This window comes from Electrophorus electricus, chromosome 15 (assembly GCF_013358815.1).
Source record: "Electrophorus electricus isolate fEleEle1 chromosome 15, fEleEle1.pri, whole genome shotgun sequence".
NCBI lineage: Eukaryota > Metazoa > Chordata > Actinopteri > Gymnotiformes > Gymnotidae > Electrophorus > Electrophorus electricus.
In genome coordinates this window covers 16,440,447-16,465,222 of record NC_049549.1, presented here as the reverse complement: position 1 = coordinate 16,465,222, position 24,776 = coordinate 16,440,447, and the positions used below count along the sequence as shown (strand labels likewise).

At 44.8% G+C, this 24,776-nt stretch overlaps 2 protein-coding genes across 2 annotated transcripts; both read left to right on the top strand.

Moving 5' to 3' along the window:
• hepacama (hepatic and glial cell adhesion molecule a) lies at positions 1-4,887 on the top strand. Its single transcript, XM_035533919.1, has 7 exons — positions 1-262; positions 1,545-1,883; positions 2,134-2,415; positions 3,030-3,123; positions 3,396-3,460; positions 3,621-3,697; positions 3,807-4,887. Exons 1-7 carry the CDS (start codon positions 175-177, stop codon positions 4,116-4,118), a joined length of 1,257 nt encoding a protein of 418 aa, XP_035389812.1. The 5' UTR covers positions 1-174; the 3' UTR covers positions 4,119-4,887.
• Positions 4,888-8,635: 3,748 nt separating this feature from the next.
• On the top strand, positions 8,636-15,377 carry pde9al (phosphodiesterase 9A like). Its single transcript, XM_027013672.2, has 18 exons — positions 8,636-8,704; positions 9,787-9,857; positions 9,962-10,039; positions 10,154-10,197; positions 10,334-10,388; positions 10,498-10,568; positions 10,679-10,763; positions 10,928-11,009; positions 11,106-11,180; positions 11,294-11,380; positions 12,479-12,583; positions 13,600-13,682; positions 13,767-13,923; positions 14,090-14,203; positions 14,348-14,452; positions 14,547-14,675; positions 14,937-15,032; positions 15,327-15,377. Exons 1-18 carry the CDS (start codon positions 8,636-8,638, stop codon positions 15,375-15,377), a joined length of 1,557 nt encoding a protein of 518 aa, XP_026869473.2.
• Positions 15,378-24,776: the final 9,399 nt, after the last annotated feature.

The following is a 24,776-nucleotide window of genomic DNA, read 5'->3' as shown; positions in this document are numbered from 1 at the left end:
CACACACACACACACACACACACACACAAAGCTGTTCAGGCAGGGGTCCTGAGAGAAAGATTCACGACAGACAGACTCCGCTCGGGCAGGAAGCTTTGTGTGTCTCGCAGGACGTGCCTGGTGTGGCCAAATCATGCTGTGTGTGTGGGGGAGAGCCGCGGTGCTGTTCCCAAGATGAAGGCGGAGAGGCAGCCTTCCTCCAAACAGCCAGCCACTTCTGCACTTTCCCAAAAAGTTTGCCTTCTTGTCTTTCTCGTGGCAGGTAAGTCGGGAGCAGCAAAACCTTCTCTATTATATGAGGAAGTGAAAGGCAGAAGTTTAGCAAGGAAAAGTTAGAAAATGCAAAAGAGTGCGACGTCTTACGTTTTCTGTGTGATGCCACTTAGAGCACTGCAAGGATCACTGCTGTGCTTTTGTATGGTTGTGATGTAGCATGAAGAATGATTTAATTTACAGATTAAAGAACTATTTTGAACCAAGTGTTGAATTTTGTATATATGTCTCCTGATGTTAGCTAAATTAAAAATATTTAAACATGAAAACATTTCTTATTTTAAATTAGGATTTATTACAAAAATGTTTCCTGTGGCTGTCTGTGATTGGGGTGAAACACTTGAAACAAAACAATCTGAGACTTTAACATATTATGTGAAATGTGATGAATTTATTTTTCAGAGTTGTCGTGTATTTTTTCTAGAAAGGCATGCAGTGAAGGGGTTAAGCTGTGTTCAGTGTACAGAGAGTGTGTGAGGATAGTGTGGAGGGGTGACGTGTTCAGCGTACAGAGAGTGCGTGAGGATGGTGTGAAGGGGTTAAGCTGTGTTCAGCGTACAGAGAGTGTGTGAGGATGTGTGGAAGGGTGACACTGTGTTCAGCGTACAGAGAGTGTGTGAGGATGGTGTGGTTGCTGCCCTGTGGGGAAGGTGGATGGAGATATTAAGGACAGGAGGCCTGTTTGGATAGGAGGACACGTAACTGCCGAATTCTGCCTGCAACCACTACTGTTGTGTCACTGTGCTGGGCTTTGATTAGCACAATCACTGTGCCCTACTGTCTACCATCGGCCAATAACAGCAGAGCATGGCTGTCTCCCAGCTGTCCCTTACTGGATGAGGGAAGGTTCACAATCCTGGTCTTTGTTAGCTCATCTTGGCAGGCAGTGAACATGGAGGACTGTTACCAGGGCGATGGAAACATGCCATGCTGAGTTGCTTTGCACAGCCTGGGTTTGGCAGCGTGGATCCAGAAGGGTTTGGCGTAATGGTATAGCAGTTCTGTGAGGCTGTAGAGGGTTGAGAGAACACTGTAGGCTAACACTCACTTTTTTCCAGCACTCTGTTAAGCAAAGTCTTGTTATTGTCTTGTTTTGTCCTGTTTGACGCCTGATCAGGCATAGACGGAAGAGTGAAGTAATTTGGCATCACGCGTGCCTCACAAAGTTGGTTAGAGAATCTGTCCACTATGCCCACACGTCCATGTCTTCCACAAGAAAGACTGGCATCATGACTTAGGATCTGCGTTTCTCTGTGTGTTCTCCCCCGGAGCTGCCAGCTCAGTGAACATCACCAGCCCGTGGCCCGTGGTCCGAGGGACGCTCGGCGGATCCGCACTGCTCTCCGTCCGTTACTCGAGCTCCAGCTCTGACCGGCCTGTCATCAAGTGGCAGCTGAAGCGGTACAAGCCCGTCACCGTGGTGCAGTCCATCGGCACGGATGTCATCGGCAACCTGCGGCCCGAGTACTGGGGCCGCGTGCACCTGTTCGAGAACGGCTCACTCCTGCTCAGGTACCTACGCCTGTCTGACGAGGGCGCCTACGAGGTGGAGATCTCCATCACAGATGACACCTTCACCGGCGAGAAGCTTGTCAACCTCACTGTAGATGGTAAGTGGGTGGTGGGGGCAGGAAAAGGGGGCATTTCCTGTCAGGCTCTGTCTAGTGCATCTTCAGTTAAAACCTCCTGACATTTTAGCTCAGAAAATGTTGCTCTTAAAGAACCAAATTCTGAAACAGCAGGACAATTAGTTGGTGTATAGTTGTATTTGATTTGTAAGTATGCCAGATATGTTTGAGCGTAGAGAACACACTCCACAAGCTCATTCCTCACAGCAGCCCATGGCTCTGATCTTCCCAGTGCCTGTGTCCAAGCCACTGGTGCAACTGGAGGCATCCTCCGTGCTGGAGCTCACCGAGCTGGTCACGCTCAACTGCACCCACGACAGCGGCAGCAAGCCCGTCTACGGATGGCTGAAGGGTGGGAAGCCGCTGATCAATGACTCCCGCCTGCTTCTCTCCCATGATCAGAAAGTCCTGACCATCGCTCGCGTCCTGCTGTCAGACGATGATGTCTACAGCTGCACGGTGGAGAACCCTATCAGCAACATGAAGAGCCTTCCCATCAGGCTCAACGTTTACAGTAGGTGCAGTGACTCTACCTGACTGTCAGGCTCAGTGTCTACAGTAGGTGCAGTGACTCTACCTGCCCATCAGGCTGTGTTTGCAATCAGTACAGTGATTCTACCTGCCCACCAGGCTCACTGTATACTTTACATTACATTCTAAGTTTTAAGCCCACAAAACTCAGGGTTGATGTGCCCCAGAACTGGAAACTGGGTTTCCAAAGGGGCTGGTTAAAAAAGCAAGGAGACAAGCTCTTCCCCAGTAGATCTGCTAATACGTTCCTCTTCCTTGTCCTTCATCAGTCCCCTGCAGTTTGGACTGAACACTGTGTCCACTAAAAAGCAGCCCCAGTCATGCCTCATTTTGGGAAACCTGGCAACCAAAACTCCAATAGGGCCCACCCGCCTGTTTGGCTTCTCCAAGCTGGCGTCTGAAGAGCTCTAACACATTTTCACAGTAACTGTAAACGTTTGGGGGGGTTGTTTTATTGAAGCGATATCATTTGTCAGCAGTGTTGAACATATCTAAAAAGAGACGGTTGTGCCGTGGTGCGTGTCTTCGGGACTAGAGACAGGTGCCATGACAACGCTGCCCCCTCCCCCACACACTTTTCTTTTTGTCTTTCTGCAGGGCGGAGCTCTCTCTATATCATCCTTTCCACCGGTGGCATTTTCTTGCTCATCACCCTGGTGACCGTGTGTGCGTGCTGGAAGCCCTCCAAAACGTAACCTTCCTGATCTCCTGTTCACACTTCTTCTGTGGATCCTGAAGCATATATTCTAACAGCCTGGCTCACGTTGCTGTGGTTACAGTCAGGCTGGTGTTTCACTGTCAAGAGCTGACCCTTATACAACAGAACACATGCAGGGAAATCTTAGCAAGTCTGTGTTGTTTTACTGTGAACATTCAGCAAAGTGACCCAGCAGTTTGGCCAATTTGCTAATTCGATTATTTCACATGTTAACACCATGTTCATTTGTTAATCCAATTGTGCAGAAACAAGCAACAGCCACTCAGACAGAGCAGGCGAAACACAGCACTGAGCAATGGAGACCATGAAGGTAACACCACTTAAAAATCTTTCAGGAAGGATTACCTGTTTCAGAGGAACATGCATTCTATAAATGCCGCCATCATGCTCTGCTGATGATACAGTGGAATAGCTATAAAATAGTATTTCTTTTCTAAAATGCTAACAATAAATATATCCATATTTTGTAGTTGCAGTTGATATTGTTCCTGGAAGAAATTACCATAATCGCAAAAACCCAGGTGGTTTGTATGTGTTGAAAGAATCGGTAAGAGAAAGTTCTTTAGAATCACTCATGTCTCATAAATCTTAAAGATACAAACGTAAATGACTTCAAGTTGGTTGAACTTGTTCTGTTATTTCTTATATGTGCGTAGGACTTCCCTGAAGGAGAGGACGACACGCCGTGTAACTATATCCACACTCTGGATCCCCAGCGTCCACCTCACTATCCCAGCACCTTCTCCCTCCCAGCCAGCTCTCTGGACTCTTACGTCCATTCTGGAAGAAGATATCCATGCACTACTGTCCGTTCCCTACCTACAAGCCCTCATTCACCAAGCCCAACCCCACCCTCATCCTCTCCATCACACCTACGAAGCTTGACACGCAAGCCCCGCCTCCCAGCCCTTTCACACACAGAAGAACTGCCTGTTGCACAAGACGCCAGCATTCATAGTCACATCTAAACACAGTGCAAGGGGACAGAGAGAGAGAGAGAGAGAGAGAGAGAGAGAGAGAGAGAGAGAGAGAATGCACGTTCATCCAAGTAAATATGGCAATGTAATCAATAGTCATGGTATGAATAGAAAATAGAGATTACTTACAGGAACAGGCAAAATACCGGAAACACCAGATGATGGCGCAATAGTGCTAAAGAGACTTAAACTGTGTCTTCTCAATTTTAGTACTTATGACAATTTGTTCAAAAAAATCTAATTTTTCAACGTGTAAACAGTAAAACTACTTCAATTATGACCAGAGATATTCCATCCTCCATCTCTGAGGATCAAAACTTTGTGTAATGAAAGCTGGAAACCACTTTATCAAATCCAGCAACAATCAGTGATAATGAGTAAAAATGGAGGAAGAAGAAGTCCAACAGGATGTCTAGTCCGAAGTGGCTCTGAATGTGGATTATGTGTTTACACCTGTATAGTCCACATATATTGTGTGAATGATGTACACTCAAGTTCATGTTTAACATATTTATAACATATAAATATAACCAATATAATAGTTATAACCATATACCTGTTTGCCAGGATACCATTAGATTACATGTGATACCAGGATGGGGTCTTGTGTATGTATATGTTTGTGTAAATATGTTGAATATCTGTCCATATTACTGTGACCTTTTCATATATTATTCACAGTAACCATATGAGTGCCTTAAATTTTCAACTATATTTGTAAAGATAGAATACGAACAATAAAAAAAAAAAATTAATTTAATCAGGGACCTGCAGTTCTTTAAGCGTTAGTGCTCTGAGATATAATCAGGGTGTGTGTGTGAGGGTTAGTGTCAGTATGTGTGGGGAGAGAGAGTTAGTGTCAAACAGTGTGTGTGTGAGTGTTAGTGTCAAACAGTGTGTGTGTGAGTGTTAGTGTCAAACAGTGTGTGAGAGGGTTAGTGTCAAACAGTGTGTGTGTGAGTGTTAGTGTCAAACAGTGTATGTGAGTGTTAGTGTCAAATAGTGTGTGAGTGTTAGTGTCAAATAGTGTGTGGGGCGGGAGTGTTAGTATCAAACAGTGGTAATAAAGAGGAAGGGTTAGTGACACACTTAAACTGAATAATGAAATCTGGGAAATATATAAAACAATTTTTTGTGTTATTTTCAGAAACTAACACTGAAGTAGTACTGACATTGTTAATCTCACACTGCCTTGCACAAGTATGGTGCTCGAATCTTCCTGCGCTATACATTTTGTTTTGTTACTCAAACATACTTTTGCCAGCTTATCAGCTAAACAGCATTTTAAGAGTTTAAAATGGTTAAACAATTGCATTCAGCTGCACTCTTAAGTTGGAATGAAAATGCAGCCTTCGCTATGCACGAAGGCCATTAACTCTTCATTACCACTAGAGGTCGCTGTCTTTACTCCTCATTACCACTAGAGGCCGCTGTCTTTACCCCACATAACCGCTAGAGGTCACCCTCATTTTAGCAAAGCATTCTGCTCTGTCAGCTGCAGCCAAATTGAATTGTGTGTTTTCTCAGTCCTGGTCCTAAAGTGACAGAAGATTGCTGGTTCAAGCACCACCAACGCCAAGTTGCCACTGTTGGGCCCCTGAGTAAGACTCTTAACCCTCAATTGCTCAAGTTGTGTTCAGTCATAATTCTAAGTTGCTTTGGATAAATGTAAATGTCAATTAAAACTAATTAAATGAGGTTGAGCAAAAGCAGAAATAGGAGAAAGTCCTGCATACACAAAAAGCATACTGTGCTTAAATAAAATGAAAAGTGAGTAAAAGTAAAACCTACATTTACAATATAACCTGATCTATAAGGTAAAGTGTTAACTCAAGTTTTTAATTATTGGTAGTTACTCTCTCAGTTCATTCAGACCTAAAATATTCAGATTTTATGAATTCACCAAATAAACTATTGTTAGATACAAGTAGTTAGTGGAGTTGAAAGCAGATTTTTTTTAAATTGTAGCAAAAGATCAAAATCAAAGACTAAAGATTTTTAGTGTAGTTATGACACTTTTATTTTAGCGTATTAATGATATTAAGCCTTTATTGTTGTAACTCACCTACATCTGACTATGATGTGTCCCAGAACACTCAAAATCATCATTCACAGATAAGGTATACAGTGTTCAGAGTCATCATTCACAGATAAGGTATACAGTGTTCAGAGTCATCATTCATAGATAAGGTATACAGTGTTCAGAGTCATCATTCACAGATAAGGTATACAGTGTTCAGAGTCATCATTCATAGTTAAGGTATACAGTGTTCAGAGTCATCATTCACAGATAAGGTATACAGTGTTCAGAGTCATCATTCATAGATAAGGTATACAGTGTTCAGAGTCATCATTCACAGATAAGGTATACAGTGTTCAGAGTCATCATTCACAGATAAGGTATACAGTGTTCAGAGTCATCATTCATAGTTAAGGTATACAGTGTTCAGAGTCATCATTCATAGATAAGGTATACAGTGTTCAGAGTCATCATTCATAGATAAGGTATACAGTGTTCAGAGTCATCATTCATAGTTAAGGTATACAGTGTTCAGAGTCATCATTCATAGATAAGGTATACAGTGTTCAGAGTCATCATTCATAGTTAAGGTATACAGTGTTCAGAGTCATCATTCACAGATAAGGTATACAGTGTTCAGAGTCATCTTCTCAGGTCTCTGCCCATGTGTAGTTGCTATAAAACTCCAGTCCCCCATCCAATACCAATACACAGCAACTAACAACTTTATTAGGCAAATGGTTTGTGGGGAGACTACAGATTTTATCCTCAAAGCCATGACTTGCGTTATTGGCCAAGGTCTGATTTGTCAGTCCTATCCAGGCAGGGGTCTTGGTTCACCAGTAGTAAGCCCCTCGGTACCAGGCCTACAGTTTCTTTCTATGTTCCAGGTGTGGTGTAGGCTCTGTGAATGGAGGCGCCTGCTCCCTCAGGGAAGTGGCTCGTTGGATGAGGGATTGGGAGGCAGGCTCACGCTTGCCTGTGGCATTAATGATCAGAGCCCATGTTCACGAGGACTCCATAATGACCTTGCATCCCTGGGAGGTAATGTGGGGAGGAAGAGAGTGTGAGTGTGGTTTCTAGCTTTGGGGAGCCTGTCTGAATAATTCTGCTAGGAAATGGGTTTAAAGAGTAGGTTTCCATACAAGGCTGCAGTGGTTGCAATGAACATACCTGGTCCCCTTGATCCAGTGAGCACAGCTGGTCCTCTTCTTAACCCAGTGAGATCCAATGGGCACAGCTGTTGTTTGGTGTCTGGGAAATTGGGTAGGAGATGAGCAATACCAGTCTAATTCATTTCACCCTGTTGTACATACACACGTTAAACAATGCAGAACTCTGTGTGTTGAAACTAATATGAAAATAAATCTAACATACAGTGCATGACTCTATTTATTAAGCTGTGAACCAGTGGAATGGCATGTCTGTAAGAGAGAACTCATTATGCTAGGAATGTTTTCCCTGTGTGATTTTATTTCACCCTTGTCCAGACCTGCTCTCACACATGTCTGTGGGTTTTTTAAGTATATGAATGATTATATTTTAAAAAGGAGATTTTTTTAATTAAAGTACCATCTTAATTTCATCTGAGCCTCCCTGATTAAATAATGCTGTCAATATATTCAAACTAAACCAAAATGCCCAGCACAAAGAAACTTGAATCAGGTGACATCGTTCCTGATTCCACGTATAAAAATTGACCGCATTCACAACTGAAGACATCCATGAAGGACTGAGCAACCTGCTTTCTCACCGTGGTAACCATCACCTGGCAACTGTGGAGCATAATAACTGTATTCAATAACACTCCAGCATCCTCCAATACCAGAAGGTTCCCCATTTCACTTGCCCTGTTTGACTGCCTTCACAGCACCCAGGAAGCCGAGCCGACAGGGGAGCAGCACAGCAAACACACCTCTGGTAAGGGCGTAAGAATAGTCCCTCAACATCCTACTCCAAATTAGCACGGAGATGACCCTGTCTAGTCATACAGACGTGTGCATCTTTATTTGGGACAGTTTTGGTTTTTGCATGAATTAGGTGATTTGGGGTGTGAATTATTTTCTGGATAATGGATTTAATTGGGCGGCAACAAGACAAAGGAACTGATTTGTACTGATTTAATTTAAATAGAAATATTTTAATGAATAATTTTAATAATATTGTTTGAAATGACCATATTTATCTTTCCTTCTGCATGAATTTACGGTAATGATATCGCAGGTATTTCAGACCAACTCACCCTCCTCAGAAGGATTTAATCTGTACATTTCCATATCAGATTGGATGCAGTGACTGTTGTATGAGAGCGAGTGACTGATCTTATTGGTCTGCTCATCTAGTCATGTGCAGATGTTCTGTGTGGGGCTTTCTCATCTTCTCGGAGGGTCTGACCCCATGTCAGTTTGCCTTGGGTCAGGCTGTCTCCACAGGGGCAGAGAGGCTCTCAGGGTTCGTAGCGTCAGCTCACCAATTCAGCAACGCTGACATGGGCTCCAGCTCTTCATCCTATGCCCCCAGAACCATCTACCTGGATGTGGAAGGCAAAGTACAGAAGGTGGGCAGGGCACCCCTCCATGTGTTCTCTTACCCCTCTATGTGTTCTCTCACCCCTCTCTCTGTTCTCTTACCCCTCTATGTGTTCTCTCACCCCTCCATCTGTTCTCTTACCCCTCTATGCATTCTTTCTCCCTTCCATGTTCTCTCTTACACTACCTACTCTATTGTGGCTTCAAGAATGATTTGTGAGATGTTTTGTATGATCTAATAATCTAATAATGGTGCGTAAACAGCCATCTCATCCATTTCTAACTGTGGCTGTGAATCAGCACTGTCATGTTCAGCGTAATCTAAAATAATCCTAGATTATCCATAATGGATAAAAACATAGGCCTGACTCAAGCTTTCAGCATGATGGAGCCTGGAGGTATTTTTCCAGGGAGCTGAACCTGAGATGATATAACCAAAGTGGAGCGTGGAAGATACAGTATGACCTGTGTTGGTGTGTGTGCAGCTTTCCCGGGTCTGAGTCCATCTAACTCTGTTGTGTCGGGCCATGACCTACACTCAGCCTGCAGGACACGTTACGAGGAGACTATAACATATTTAATAATGGAACGCACTGTATGACCTCTGTTAGGCCCACCGAAAAACAGCAGTGTAATAGTGTTGATTTCTATCACACAATTCACCAAGCAGACAGAACACAGTTACATCAGGGCACTCAAGAGCAGCCCAGGAACAGGAATGGGCTGAGATTAATAATAACACCTGAGACGGCCTGTGTCACAGGTGCCACTGCCATAGTACACCATGGCAACACCTGCCACTAGCGTGCTCACATTAGACCTCCAGTATCAGCACCTCCTACTTTGTGTGTCCCTGAGGACTGAACCGAGGGTCACATGACTGCCACGAAGGGAGGGGTCCACTTACACGTCCACAGGACTCTGCACAGAGCTCTCATTCTCCCTGGCACACAGTGACTGTGGGAAATGTCAGCAAAATATTCCACAAAACAGCTGTGGATACATGAGCTTACAGAAATGCATACAGGTTCTCTTGTAGTGACCCCATATATAGTGACTAATGAAAATGAAAATGAGGTGCTGAATTATTGCTTTTTGTCATTATCTGTAGGTCCTGTTCAGTCGTCACTGTAGCCCATGTGACATTAAAGAATTGCTGTGTTCCTCATCCAACATCCCCAGGTCAGCCAGCTGTATTATTACATAACTACCTGTTGTAATTTTAAGGCACAAGTCTGTAAATCTCTGCTCACTAAATCTCTGAAAGGTCCCGTGTCTCTCCACAGAAACACAGCTATAATGCTGATGGACCCTGAGGGGTCTCTGCTGTCTATAGATCCTACCATGCCTACAAACTCTGCCAGGTTAACCAGATCACCAGATAACTACATCACACTGTCACTATACCATCCCTTCTTTTACTTTTGGATTGTGAAACTGAGTTGGTAATATTCTTTCACGTCCTTCCCCCTGTGCAGTTCACTGTACAAAGTCATCCCGGTGTCCGACAGACAGCTGGGAGGTATCAGCCCTCAGTTATGCTCAGTTATTGTGATTCTCTTTACCGATGACATTTATAGCTCTGCTTGGCTGTTCCCTCACACATTTGTATTCAGAGGCCTTGCTGTGATTTACAGCCTGTTTGCTTCCCTCCACAGAGAAGGAAGACATGTTCCAGAACGTGATATCACAGGTGGCAGAGCAGTTCAGCAGGTGCCAGACGTGTTTGCTTTCCCAGCGACAGGAAGTCGCTTCTCTCGCCACTCACACGCTGCCTCCACGGCCTCCGCTGCCTGCCTGAAATCACTCTTTTACTCTCCAGGGCCTTCAAGATTGACGAACTGAAAACGGAAGTAGCAAACAGGCTGGCTACACTGGAGAAGAGAGTGGAGCGTATGTATTCTGGGCGTAGCTCATGTTTAACTCTGCTTACTGTGAGTATGTGATTTCTGGTGATAGTTATTGTGATGTCAAGCAAGTTGTGATGCCAGGATTCTTCGCAGTAGAAGGTGTGAAGGTTGTGGAGATTGAGAAGTGTAAGAACGACATGAAGAAGCTAAGAGATGAAATGACGTCTAGGGGAGGAAGGCAAGTAAATAAAGTAGACCATAAGAACTACTGGAATTCATTCAAACCAAGCCAGACGCGACAGACAGATTATCTGGGGTGATTTTCACCAGTCCACTGGGGATCCTTCGAGATTCAGTTGAAATCTACTTTATCTCAGTGACTAAGCTCGTCTTCCTTTTTAGAGTGAATTGCCCATGTAAGTACAACTTCTCGGATGATGGAAAGAAATTAACCCCTAGGCGTGACGTGCCTGACTATCCAAAGGTGCTTTAACTCTCAGCAACATGTTTCGAATGAATTACATTCAGCCTAAGGGAAGAAAGAAAATACGTCTTCACACCCATTTTTCCATGTCCTCAGTACACACTGTCTCAGGAGACGATTGAAGCTCTGAAGAAACCGACCTTTGATGTCTGGCACTGGGAGCACAACGAAGTGAGTTGGCCTCAGTGGAACGTAAATATTTAGACGTGTGATGAGTCCTGGCATACGACGCGCTGCGTGTGGCGTTGGCATGCCGTGGTGTGATTTCGCCATGTGTGTTTCAGATGCTGAGCTGTCTGGAGTACATGTACCATGACCTAGGCCTGGTGAAGGAGTTCACCATTAATCCCATCACTCTCAAACGCTGGCTGGTAAGACTGTGGGCACAGCGCCAGCACAGAAGTAAGACATGAGACCACAGCGCAGGCACATGTGGGCGGAGCAGGAGTGTCGTTCGGTATTTTCATGACCCGCGGCAGAGGCACTAATCCGAGGCAATTACAAAAAGAGGTTGGGTCACATGATCACCAGGTGTGGTTAAGCTTGCCACATATAATATCCAAGCCAAAATATATGTCACTGATGATGATATATATGGCACTGATGATAATAGATATGGCACTGATGATGATATATATGGCACTGATGATGATGATGATTATTATTGCTGTTCACTATGATGAGCATAAAATCAATATTTACATAATTTGGATATTACTTATTTAATTTATTTTTATTATATAATTTTCCATGCATGATTCAAATTTCATAATCACAACAGAATTGTTTTTCCTCATGAGAAAAATAAATAAATTAGCTGTATTTAGTTAGTAATTGGGGAATAAATATTTTAGTGATCTTCGTGGTCAAAACCCCGTTGTGGGAAAGTGGACGTGTCTTTATGTGTCTGTCTGATATGAGGAAAATAACGGGTTACATGTGCGTTTGCGATGAAAGCAGGTCAGGGTAGCTGGAAGCGCAAGCGCTGTTTTAAGATAAAAAGGGTTCAAAACCAGACTTTGTCCCGGCGGCTTTTAACTGTGGTGCCCCCAGGTGCGATGCGGCTTTCACGGTTTTATGCCACGCACTGTTGCTGAGTACCTTGAAAGAGTGCCTTATGTCACCCACTGCTGACCATTTAAGATTGGGGATGCCTTCGGTCTACTAACCTAAAATAGAGGAAAATTTAGTTTTGGCTGTTTTCGAACCGGTCGAGCTGCAGATCATATCTGATTGTAAAAAAGTCCATTTAGTTTTCCAGACTACTGACCATCCTTCAGTGTATGTTTGCCAAACTCTCGCTGTCTAATGCTTTAATGTCCCAACACCGACACGCAATTAGAACCGCGTGATTTTAATTTGAATTTGAATTTGAAGTTTTTGTTTTTTGGCTTGTGTTTGGGCTTATGGCTTAAATGTGTGGGTGTTGTACAAACATCATTCTGATTTCATCATTCATTTCTTTCCAGCTTGCCATTCAGGAGAATTACCGTAGCAACCCCTTCCATAACTTCCGCCATTGCTTCTGTGTTAGTCAGATGATGTATGGCATGATCCACCTGTGCAACCTTCAGGTGAGAAACTCACCTACAGAAGCTCTGATAGAGCTCACTGAAGCACTGATAGATCTGACCTACAGAAGCTCTGATAGATCTTACCTATAGAAGCTCAGATATATCTCACCTACAGAAGCTCTGATAGATCTTACCTACATAAACTCAGATAGATCTCACTTACAAAAGCTCAGAAAGATCTCACCTAGAGAAGCTCAGATAGATCTCACCTATAGAACATCTGATAGATCTCACCTACAGAATCTCTGATAGAGCTCACTGAAGCTCTGATAGATCTCACCTACAGAAGTTCAGATAGATCTGACCTTCAGAAGCTCTGATAGAACTCACCTGCAGTATCTCAGATAGATCTCACCTACAGAAGCTCTGATAGATATCACTGAAGCTCTGCTAGATGTCACCTACAAAAGCTCAGATAGATCTCACCTACAGAAGCTCTGATAGAGCTTACCTAAAGAAGCTCTGATAGAACACACCTACAGAAGCTCAGATAGATCTCACTGAAGCTCTGATAGAACTCACCTACAGAAGCTCAGATAGATCTCACTGAAGCTCAGATAGATCTCACCTACAGAAGCTCTGATATAACTCACCTACAGAAGCTCAGATAGATCTCTGAGCTCTGACAGATCTCAGTGAAGCTCTGATAGATCTCACCTACAGAAGCTCAGATAGACATCACTGAAGCTCAGATGCTCTGATAGAACTCACCTACAGAAGCTCTGATAGATCTCACTGAAGCTCAGATAGATCTCACCTACAGAATCCCAGATAGAACTCATTGAAGCTCATATAGAAGACTTATGGAAGCTCAGCTAGTTCTAACAGAGCTTCTGCGAGTGAGTTCCGTGAGTAAGATCACTTATGGAACCTCACTTACAGAATAGAGCTCACAGAGGTTCTGGTAGAGGTCACAGGAGCTCTGATAGCTGCATGTGAGTTAAACACATGGTCCCAGCATGTGCATTTGTGTGTATGTGTGTTTGTGTGCATGCATGGGTGGCATTGGTCCACAGGACAAGCTCACACTGACAGATCTGGGCATGTTAATGACAGCTGCAATATGCCACGACCTGGATCACCCTGGATACAACAACACGTACGAGTCCAGCTGCTGTTGCAAATGTAACCTGTTACTGTACGCTGCATGTTTGTTAATTAAACTCTGATTTTTTCCTTAAAGGTATCAGATAAATGCCCGCACAGAACTAGCGGTGCGCTACAATGACATCTCTCCTTTGGAGAACCACCACTGTGCCGTTGCCTTCCAGATCCTCGCGCTGCCCGAGTGCAATATCTTTGCCAATGTGGACGCTGAGGCCTTTAAACAAATACGGCAGGCCAGTCCACACATGCAGTCTTTGCATTTTGAGCTTGGAATTAGTTCACACGGGCCCACACTGAAATAGCTCTGAGTCCAACACTGAGACATTGCTTTGTTAGAGGAGATCAGAGGTGGACAATACTACAGAACTGAATTATACATGCTTAACTTCCCATCTGCAGGCAATCATTACGCTGATTCTGGCTACAGATATGGCCCGCCACAGAGAGATCCTGAACTCCTTCAAGCACAGAGTTGACAACTTTGACTTCACCAACGAGGAGCATGTGACTTGTGTACGTACACTGTGTCACGCAGTCATGTGGCTCAGGAAACAGAGCAGTCTTCTGCCTGCTTTATTGCAGTGGAGCTGGTGTGCCATGAAGACTTAGTCTGAAAGCTCTCTTTGTGTCTCTGTTGATGTGTGTGTGTGTGTGCAGCTGAAGATGGTCCTGATTAAGTGCTGTGACATTTCCAACGAAGTCCGACCCACAGAAGTGGCCGAGCCGTGGGTGGACTGCCTGTTGGAGGAATACTTCATGCAGGTTAGCATTTCCCATTCTCTGGTGCTCCCCTCACTCTGGGCTCCTAGGCTGAGCTAGTGCAGTGGGTGTCAGGGGCATGTGTGTTTCTGCTCAGAGTGACCGAGAGAAGTCAGAGGGTCTGCCCGTCGCTCCCTTTATGGACAGAGACAAAGTGACCAAGCCCACTGCCCAGATTGGCTTCATCAAGTTCGTCCTTATCCCCATGTTTGAAACGGTCATGAAGGTAAGGACCATGGCCTTGCAGAGGGCTGTTAACGCCATGCCAGCTGTGGCACAACAAACCGGAGAGTGGGAAAGACGATGATCTGTCATGTTTGGCAGTCAAATTAAATGCCAGCATAATACATAATCCTTTGCATGCGTGTGAGAGTATATGCTACATTAAATGCATAAAGTTAAGTACGTAACATTGAAAAGTCTCCTTTAACCATGCATATGTCGTGTGTGTGTGTGTGTGTGTGTGTGTGTATGTGTGTGTGTCCAGCTCTTCCCACAGATTGAGGAGATCGTGGTTCAGCCCCTGCGGGACTCGAGAGACCACTATGAAGAGCTGAAGCAGATCGATGAGGCCATGTCTGAGGTGCACCCTCCTCTGATGCTTCATCCGGCCTTAGCGTGGGAATAGTATCATCATGATGGACTAAGTTCTGCCTGACCTCAAAATGACTCTCCACACACTGAGAAAGAATTCAGCAAATACCGAACAAATACTGACAGTTTTCTGGGCTATCATGTACTCATGCAATCATGTATCATGAGTACTTAGAAGTCCTTGAATACATGACAGATTTAGGATTTAGGATTTAGGATTTAGGACCCTGTTGCCTCTCCTTCACATTGTGCTAACATAAACACTTGTCTTTTGTTTAATGAGGCACAGAAGAAAAAAACAGAAAATATGTCATTAGGAAGGAAGAAGGAATGAGTTTTGCGGTGAGCCAAATGCTACCATGTAAGTGGAGACTGCAGCGGGCTATGAGCCTTCTTCTCCCTCTCCATCTCATCTCCATCTCATCTCATCTCCATCTCCCTCTCCATCCCATCTCATCTCCATCTCGATCTCCATCTCCATCTCATCTCATCTCCATCTTCATCTCCATCTCCATCTCATCTCCATCTGCCTCTCCATCTCATCTCCATCTCCATCTACCTCTCTATTTCCATCTCATTTCCATCTCCCTCTCCATCTCCATCTCATCTCCATCTTCCTCTACCTCTCCATCTCCATCTCATCTCCATTTCATCTCCATCTCCCTCTCCATCTCCCTCTCGTCTTCATCTCCCTCTCCCTCTCCATCTCTTCTCCATCTCATCTCCATCTCCATCTCATCTCCATCTCATCTCCATCTCCCTCTCCATCTTGTCTCCATCTCCCTCTCCATCTCATATCCATCTCCCTCTCTAGCTGAGCTCTTCCACAGTGAGAGCAGAGATAATGAATGCTGTGATTACTGCAGACTGACTGCTTAGTCTCACTTTATCACAGCAAGCCTCAGAAACCTCTGCTGTCACAGTGACTTATATCGGTGACTTATATCCACGATGACTTATATCCACGACTTTCCTGAATGTCCTGAATTATCATATGTTACAATAAAATTCACTTTATACATTTTTTCAAAAATACAATGTTATACATTCTGGATGTTTCGACCTTTTTATTGCCAGATAGACGACTTGACGGACGCACTAAAGGCAACCAAAAAAAGTTAAGTGAAAAAGCAAAAAGCAAGCAGTCAAAATGACATTCATGGAATTGATCGGGAATGTTGTGGATCGGTCTCCTCTGTCCATCTGTTCACTTGTGTGCTTTTTCAAGTTTGGTTTATTTGTCACATACATAGTCATACACAGTATAACCTGCAGTGAAATCATTTGAGAGTGCTCTGTCCAAACTGAGGGAAAAAAACAGGGGTACATAAGGAAATATCTATCTATCTATCTATCTATCTATCTATCTATCTATCTATCTATCTATCTATCTATCTATCTATCTATCTATCTATCTATCTATCTATCTACCTATACACACACAAAAATATATATAACAATGTATGTACAATATATGTATATGTTTATATACACAATGTACAATGTATATATGGATATGTGGATGTATGTATGTACACAATGTACAGTACCATCTTACAAATTTACATATTTACAGTCAAATTTACATATTTCCTCTGTGTACTGTGAACTAGCGAGGTGAGCTTCCGGCTACAGCTTCGCTAATGGGTGAAGGGTCACTGTGAGTGCCTCCCTCCTCATGGGACTGGCTTTTCAGAGCAAAAAAACTGTGAAGGTTGTTTCACTGATTGCAGCCTCTCGCTTTCTGGACAGTTCCTACAGTGTCACTGGAACTCCTGCCTGAATTGATGCTGAGGAGGTCTGGAGTCCTGCTGGAGTGAACCCCCCCCGGTCCTCCGCAGGGCCGAGGTGCTGTTCACGATCACCACCTGGTCTGCAGAATCCACAGAAGCATGAGAACTGCTCAGACCTTTGGAACTGGGACAAGGATCCTCCACATGGCTGAATGCCGATACTCAGTCAATCAGCCCGATGGTCTCTTTGCATCACTGGTTGGTGAGGTTTGTTCAGACACTCTGGGCATACATACACCTGCAGAGGTTTTTCTCATCTTCTCTTTTTCTGTGATGTCTTCAGCTTTTAGCAGCGCAGTATTGCATGTTGGAATGTGTTAGTTCTTATAAATAATCTGTATTATGGACTATGGAGCCATTGCAGATTAATGTTACCACTGAGTCCAGATCCGATACATCTTGATATACACCTTTTGAGCAATAACTGAATACTGAATTTCAGTAAGCTTGTGGATTCCCACTCCTGTTCCTCTAACTATGGAGACTGCTGGCAAATGTGTCTGGATTCATGTACTTATTTCCTTCTATATTAGTTTATCATAAATAGACGAGTAAGCCAGTAAGGAATCAACACAAGGTGTTTAGGGAAAACTACAGAAGTGTGAAATGTGTGGCGTATATTTGAATATTCATGAATTTGAAAACTTGCATGCTTTCATATCTTCCTTTACATTATTCACTGTTTTTTTTTTTAAGATATTCCTCAGGGTAGCACAATAAAGTCCTGATAATAAACTCTTCCTTTCGGACTGTCGGGTTGTGACCTCATTTGAATGGTGCGTGAGCTCATCTGGACTGTGACCTCATTTGGATGGAGTGTGAGCTCAGCGTGTCACTGCTCCGCGTCTTGGCGATGCTCTTTATGAATGTCTTTGCAATGAGTGCATAATCTCCCACAACACTACCCACTACAGAGAACAACAAACAAGTTGAATTAAGCTGTCCTATTTTTGTTCCTGTGGTATAATTACGATCTACCACAGTCCTGGCGTTTAGTGGCATGTAAGATAATAGCTCCACCAGAAGCACTGTTCATATGACAGATAATAAGCGCTTGAGAAGAGGAGGCGGTTAAGACATGATGCAACCCCACTGCTTTTTGCCTTTTTCGTGGCACAGGCTGCAAAAATGATATCACATAAAGTCAATATAATGCAGACAAGCTGTACAGAAGCACACTGACGTGCTCGTATCACAAATAATACGTGCTTATCTGTAAGATTGATGAGACTGACAACTGACTGAACACTTGATCAAACAAATGATTACATATAAATATGTCCACTTATAAGTTTTAACTAAAATGAACTAGACTTATTAACTGTTATTCTGTATTTCCACAGGGTGGCAATATTTCTCCAGTGGCATTTTCAAACACATACCTGGTCGCATCCAGTTTAAAGCTCTCGATTATACACGAAACATATAGTGAACTTCATTTATGCAATTTCTATTCTATTTTTTAACACCTATTTAAGAACATCGCCAACATCTTAACACTGCCATATCCTGCTCTTTCACCATTCTCGGACCTTTGCCAGCAGGAAGAACCAACATAACTGTCCACGAAGCACCGATGCATCCCAGACTAATTACCGCACTTGCGGTAACAAAAAAGGTGCAATTAGCCTGAGCGTTTCTCCCAGTAACCTTAGTGGCTGTCTGGGAACTGGGCCCCCATGGTAATCTGACTCTGCTAAACTACCCTTGTCCCTTATCGCAGTTTATCTGACCAGCACCTTACTTTAAACCACATTTGCCATGGAGAGTGTGCAGGAGATAAGCTCGCTGGAATGTTAATCATAACAGATTAGATCTGTCTTGTGTCACTGCAGTTGCTGTAGTGCAAACAGTAGAGTCATATTAAGCCTTGGACTGGAGCCATCTGAAAAAAAAAAATCACTTCCTTCCCCGCTGTTATTCGTATTAGTTGCAAAACCCATCTATTTAATTGGGGGCTTTTCCATTAATGCAGAATCTTTAAACATAGATTTTCTAAATTGCCGGGTAACCAAGATGAGCGTGTTGTCCAGACCGCAGTGACAAATGGTGTGTGTAGTGTAGCGCTCATAAACATCAAAGCAGTCTCCAATCCCTGGCTTGTTTCCTGTTCTGATATTGTCATTGTTTTCACACTGAGAACCTCCTCACTTGGCTTCTCCGCGGAGTGTTTTCTTAGCTCATACCAGAGCCGGGGTCAGTGTGTGGGCCGAACCAGGTTGCTCCTTCAGGGACATCTCCTTTAAAGAGCTCTCTCTCGTTTCCTATTTCGGATCGTCTCAAAGATACGTCCTTCCTTACTTGACTTCTTATTTTCACTTCATGGGGTGCATGACACATTAAGAATTACTCGGTGTCGTTATTTTTTTAGCCCGGTAATGACTGCTCCTGTCTGTGGAGTTCTGTTGGGTGGGTGCGCAGTAGAAGAGGTCCTCAACATTTAGACTTCATTTAGACATCCGGAACATCCTCAAGCATTCTGTGCTTCTCTCCTCTCCACAACGGCTGTCCTGCTCTGTGGTGACACCCGTAGAGGGCAAATAAGTGCACAAAGTCTCCTCTTCCCAGGAGGATCAAAGCAGAGTTTGGGGGGCATTCATCAGTTACTGTTGCCTCTTTATAAGAGTGCAGCATCAAGCTTCTTTGTTCATAAAACCACAGGACCACGCACTGCAGGACCACGCACTGAAGGACCATGCACTTCCCAGACAAGGCGATGAAACAGATTACCAGTAGCAGACATTGGATCAATTGCAGCCTGAGCACCGCCACATTGCTCAGGTCGGCCACAGCTCATGAACACGACAGCAGATGAACCTCCAGACAAGCTAGAAACTGCATCCAGACAGCATGCGCTCATACATGTCTTACCACAGAGGCTAGGTCTACACGCGTGCTTTTCCAGCAGAGACTAGCTTTAACTGTGTGCACTTCCAGCAAACGCTTCCCACACACTAGCCCTGCATGTCTGTGTCCTGATTTAGGAGAGCAAAGATAATATTCTGCTCATACAAATCTCCAGGGATCTGTCTTCTCTCATCCCTTCCCATTCGATCCTCACAATTTTATAGGATGTCATATGATGTCATTTGAAGTCACTTCAGTGAGTGTAAAATATTTGGAACAGCTGTGTCGTGTTAGCCGCATTTCATTAATTTTCACAAGTGAATCTTTTTTTCCTGAACCACTGCCTCTCATATTCTTCAAAGCACTCTACCGGTTTCCATGATTTAGAGTGTTTTAACAAAAGCCATACCCTGTGAGGTTTGTTTCTCATTTAATTTTAAGGAAAAACATCAAATTTTATTGCAACCCAGAAGACTTTAAAAAAAATTTTTTTTTTCTAAAAGCAGGTCACCATAATCATTTCAATTAGTGATTTTAATATGAAGTAGTAAGACTTTTACAGCTCCGTATAATCCCACATGGAAACACCAGGTTGTATAAAAGACCTGAGTCCTGTGTTCGCATCTCCCTTGTGCTTGTCTTTTGTTTTTTGGCAGAAGATCAGCTGCACTGTATCCGCTGGGCCTGTCCCAATCTGAAGCTCCCTTTCTCCCTGAGAGGACCTTAGTTAATGGGGAAAGCATGCTCCCAATCCCAGATCAGACAAAGGAAATCTTCCATTGCCTGCAGCCAATCTGCACTCATCCAAGCGTGCCAGTGACCCCCTGTGTCTAGCCGGACACGTAAACCTCCATTTTACTACAGTTTATTTTGCCTGAGTCTTTTCTTTGTTTTTTAGCTACTCCTTAAAAAAGTGTCGGAAGAAATACAGACTCAAACAAAGGGTCATGTGGGGTGTAATTATGCGCACGCTGAGAGAACACATACATAAGGAGCGCCTCGCGTCTGTTTTGGAAAACGCTCAGTTCGCCCCGTGCTGATTGTGTTTGGGATTGCCATTTCCTTCCTTGCACACCAGCAGCAGACGACCACGGCTCACGCATCCCCAGAGCACGTCGGCTTACCCAGCAGCACCTGGTCGTTTGCGGACACGCTCCTGGCGAGACAGCGAGCCGCGGGCACGGCACTCGGAATGTTTCCGTACGGGTGGAAAAAGCAAATTGATGGCTTCAGCGCGAGAGCTGCACTGTGGCCAGAGCAGCGGAGAGCGCTCGTTCAGCTCAGCCGGAAGCTCGTTATCCGAACTCTCCTGTCAGTGGACATAATCGTTCTGGGACAGATGGATCCAGCACCCTCCAGATGTGCACACACAACGTCCTGGAATGACTTGGCTGGAGTTCTGTAATTACGGAAAGGCCCAGTCTCGTGCATGGCACTGTAAAACCAGACCAGGAGGAAGGACGTTAGGCTCTGAGTGCTTTGACCTTGTGTAATGGAGACATCAATGATACGTCTGTCAGTGGTGTGTAAACGTGAATCTTCTTTCATCCTTCATTTAAGGCCTGGCATGTGAGGTCCTCGTTGGGGGCTAAGCAACTTTCTAGCGTAGGCCCAAACATGTTTGTTTATTTTTGTAATATAAAATGTCTTCTTTTCTTCCCTCAAAATGGCAATTTCCATGGAGAAAGAATTTGTGAGCCTGTCTGGAGAAACTTTCAGCATCTCCAAGCAACAGAAGAGTCTAATTAACACGGCAACCTCGGCAACCTCTCTGACGGCTCCTCTTCAAACACACACTCTGCAGTGTAAACCCGGCTTTGTTGGAACAGTCCCATCTGGAAGTCACTCGCCGAAGTCGGTGGGTAAACATACGCCAGGGAAAGAAAAAAGGAGACTAAATGTTTTTAAGGCCCGTTTGTTCCAACACCAGCGCTCGCCAACTCCTGCGAGACATTCTGTGTCCATGTTCATGCTTTGTGAGAAGTTGGTGTAGTGGTTTGCTGCTCCACTCCGAAAGCATGCAGGATCTGATGCGTTTGTTACGGTTAGATGCCACGGGGAATGTGATGTATTGTGCATGTGCAGAACAGATGTGCTCGCAGTGGAGCAGGTCGAGATGGAAGTGACATTCAATTGACATTCAACACCCCTCGCTGCTTCCCCCTCCAACATCCTTCTCGACCCCCCCAAACAAGCCAAACCGTTACCGTGGGCCTAATTCTCCTTTTAGGAGGCACCACGATGAATTCTTCTGGACAGCACCGTGTGTCCTGTGCTCTGCTGTTCAAGCTGCCTGGAGTCCTGCGCTCCGTTTGGGCCTGGGCTCCTCGGAGCGAAGTGTAAGTGGACACTCCTTCCCCCACACTGGGGCCTGAGGGGCCGGTCCATGGTGAAGCTCCAGTCCCAGACATTCTCACTCACATCTGAAAGGAATTTTTAGATAAATGTGGCACTCCTACTCTTGGTTCCCATGTTCTTCTTCTTTTTCCTCCCTTCCCCTTTTTCCATTTCTCTGGTAGAGAGATTAACGCTCTGAGCATGTAACGTGGAGGAGGAAGTCTCAAACTTTAAACATATTTCCACTTCACTGTGTAGAGAATCGACTTCCTGGTTTCAACCAGTTCCTCACACAGTTATTTGGCATCTGAGTCAGTGGGAAGTTGGCCAAGACGTCCCAGAGGAGCAGACTCAACAACACGCAGCCATAGATTTGGCGCAGAACTGACACATCCTCCAGTACCAGGCTGGGCCACTGCACACCACAGGCTGAGGATCCCTTGCTCCAGTGTGTCATACCTCCAGTGCAAATGCTTGTAGGACGAGTTTGCCTAGAATTTATTTCAGGCAAAAGAATGATGTGACATGTAAGGGAGAACCTGTTAACGTAATGACCAGTCCTCCTGGGGAATGGAGATGACGTACCTATTTAGTTTCATTCTCTCTTTCTTTCACTTCATGACATCTTATGCAATTTAGGCCTTTTTTTCAGTCTCACTCAACCGCTACAGAAGACCTTTATGGCAGAACTCCTCACTTCACGGGGACCTTTCCACATATTCTTTCGGCAGAGGAATGTTGCATTGACACCATTCGGCCACAGCTGCAGGGAGAACAAGCAGCGCTGGCCGAGACGGAAGGGAGATGAGACAGGACCCTGGACGTTTCCCTGAATAAACGAAACCTTCTGCCCCAAATAAACCGCTTCACTGTCACCTCTAATGAACCTCGTAACAGGATGTTCTGCTTTCATGTTGTTTGCAAAAAATATTGCTTTACTCAAACGCTCCAGAGAGTGCCATTTAAGTGCAATTATCTGAAAGTGGAAGCACTTGCACTGGTAATTGTGCTGCGATTACAGCGCAGCTAACAGAAGACTTAAAAAAGCTTTGATTGATTGTCACCGATTCATGTTTCAGTCTCTGCAAGCCTTTAGATTCAAATACTCTGAATAGGGCTCCTGACACACAAGGGTGTCTGATTATAAAGGAACAGAAGCAGTTACAGGACTCGCCTGTTATGGGACTCACCAGTGACAGGACTCGCCTGTGCAGGTCCTGCACGGTACATTTACCCCATTGCAGTACCATGAGAGAACACACCATTTATCTACTCACTTCACGCATGCCCTACCAGGAAACAGTGTCATAAACAGCACACCCGCATACACAACTATGAGCTTCATTTTTTATACTTGTGCGTTTCTGAAACTCATCTAGGAGAAAAAATCTTCAAAAATGACTGGTTACTGCTACAATTAAACAATTGTAAAGATTTGGCAAAATATCATAAGGTCACTGAAAAAATTATTCATAGGTATTATTATAGTTACATTATACAACATCTATCTGAAATTTTGCCTGAGTTTCTGTCTAAGTGTTCTGTTCACATACCTAAGCCCTGTTGAATAACATCTAACTGAAGCCCTACTGAAGACTGTGAATATTAAAACAAGAATTTGCTAAAGGTGTTGTGTACACGATAATTATCATAGTCATTCTAAAGATTTAAGGAATCAATATTGACAGAAACACTGTCAACTAGAGAACCAGGAGATGTCATCTTTCCCCTATAGTGGAGATGAAACTGAAATGATAATCGCCTGAAGTTGACCTATAGGCGCACCTGGCGGTCGCTAAGCAGCGCTCTTGCTGTGCACCTGAAGTTGACCTATAGGCGCACCTGTTGGTCGCTAAGCAGCGCTCCTGCTGTGCACCTGAAGTTGACCTATAGGTGCACCTGGCGGTCGCTAAGCAGCGCTCCTGCTGTGCACCTGAAGCTGACCTATAGGTGCACCTGGCGGTCGCTAAGCAGCGCTCCTGCTGTGCACCTGAAGCTGACCTATAGGTGCACCTGTTGGTCGCTAAGCAGCGCTCCTGCTGTGCACCTGAAGCTGACCTATAGGTGCACCTGGCGGTCGCCAAGCAGCGCTCTTGCTGTGCACCTGAAGCTGACCTATAGGTGCACCTGGCGGTCGCTAAGCAACGCTCCTGCTGTGCACCTGAAGCTGACCTATAGGTGCACCTGGCGGTCGCTAAGCAGCGCTCCTGCTGTGCACCTGAAGTTGACCTATAGGTGCACCTGGCGATCGCCAAGCAGCGCTCCTGCTGTGCACCTGAAGCTGACCTATAGGTGCACCTGGCGGTCGCTAAGCAGCACTCCTGCTGTGCACCTGAAGCTGACCTATAGGTGCACCTGGCGGTCGCTAAGCAGCGCTCCTGCTGTGCACCTGAAGCTGACCTATAGGTGCACCTGGCGATCGCCAAGCAGCGCTCCTGCTGTGCACCTGAAGCTGACCTATAGGTGCACCTGGCGGTCGCCAAGCAACGCTCCTGCTGTGCACCTGAAGCTGACCTATAGGTGCACCTGGCGGTCGCTAAGCAGCGCTCTTGCTGTGCACCTGAAGTTGACCTATAGGTGCACCTGGCGGTCGCTAAGCAGCGCTCTTGCTGTGCACCTGAAGTTGACCTATAGGCGCACCTGGCGGTCGCTAAGCAGCGCTCCTGCTGTGCACCTGAAGTTGACCTATAGGCGCACCTGGCGGTCGCTAAGCAGCGCTCTTGCTGTGCACCTGAAGTTGACCTATAGGCGCACCT

What these genes read in the sequence shown, in the direction of transcription:
- hepacama (XM_035533919.1), top strand. Translation starts at nt 175, where the DNA reads ATGAAGGCGGAGAGGCAGCCTTCCTCCAAACAGCCAGCCACTTCTGCA. An exon ending in TGCTGGAAGCCCTCCAAAAC is followed by an intron (nt 3,124 to 3,395) that starts GTAACCTTCCTG and finishes CCAATTGTGCAG; the next exon opens with AAACAAGCAACAGCCACTCA. An exon ending in GAGCAATGGAGACCATGAAG is followed by an intron (nt 3,461 to 3,620) that starts GTAACACCACTT and finishes CATATTTTGTAG; the next exon opens with TTGCAGTTGATATTGTTCCT.
- pde9al (XM_027013672.2), top strand. Translation starts at nt 8,636, where the DNA reads ATGGGCTCCAGCTCTTCATCCTATGCCCCCAGAACCATCTACCTGGAT. An exon ending in TGGAGGAATACTTCATGCAG is followed by an intron (nt 14,453 to 14,546) that starts GTTAGCATTTCC and finishes GTTTCTGCTCAG; the next exon opens with AGTGACCGAGAGAAGTCAGA. An exon ending in TGTTTGAAACGGTCATGAAG is followed by an intron (nt 14,676 to 14,936) that starts GTAAGGACCATG and finishes GTGTGTGTCCAG; the next exon opens with CTCTTCCCACAGATTGAGGA.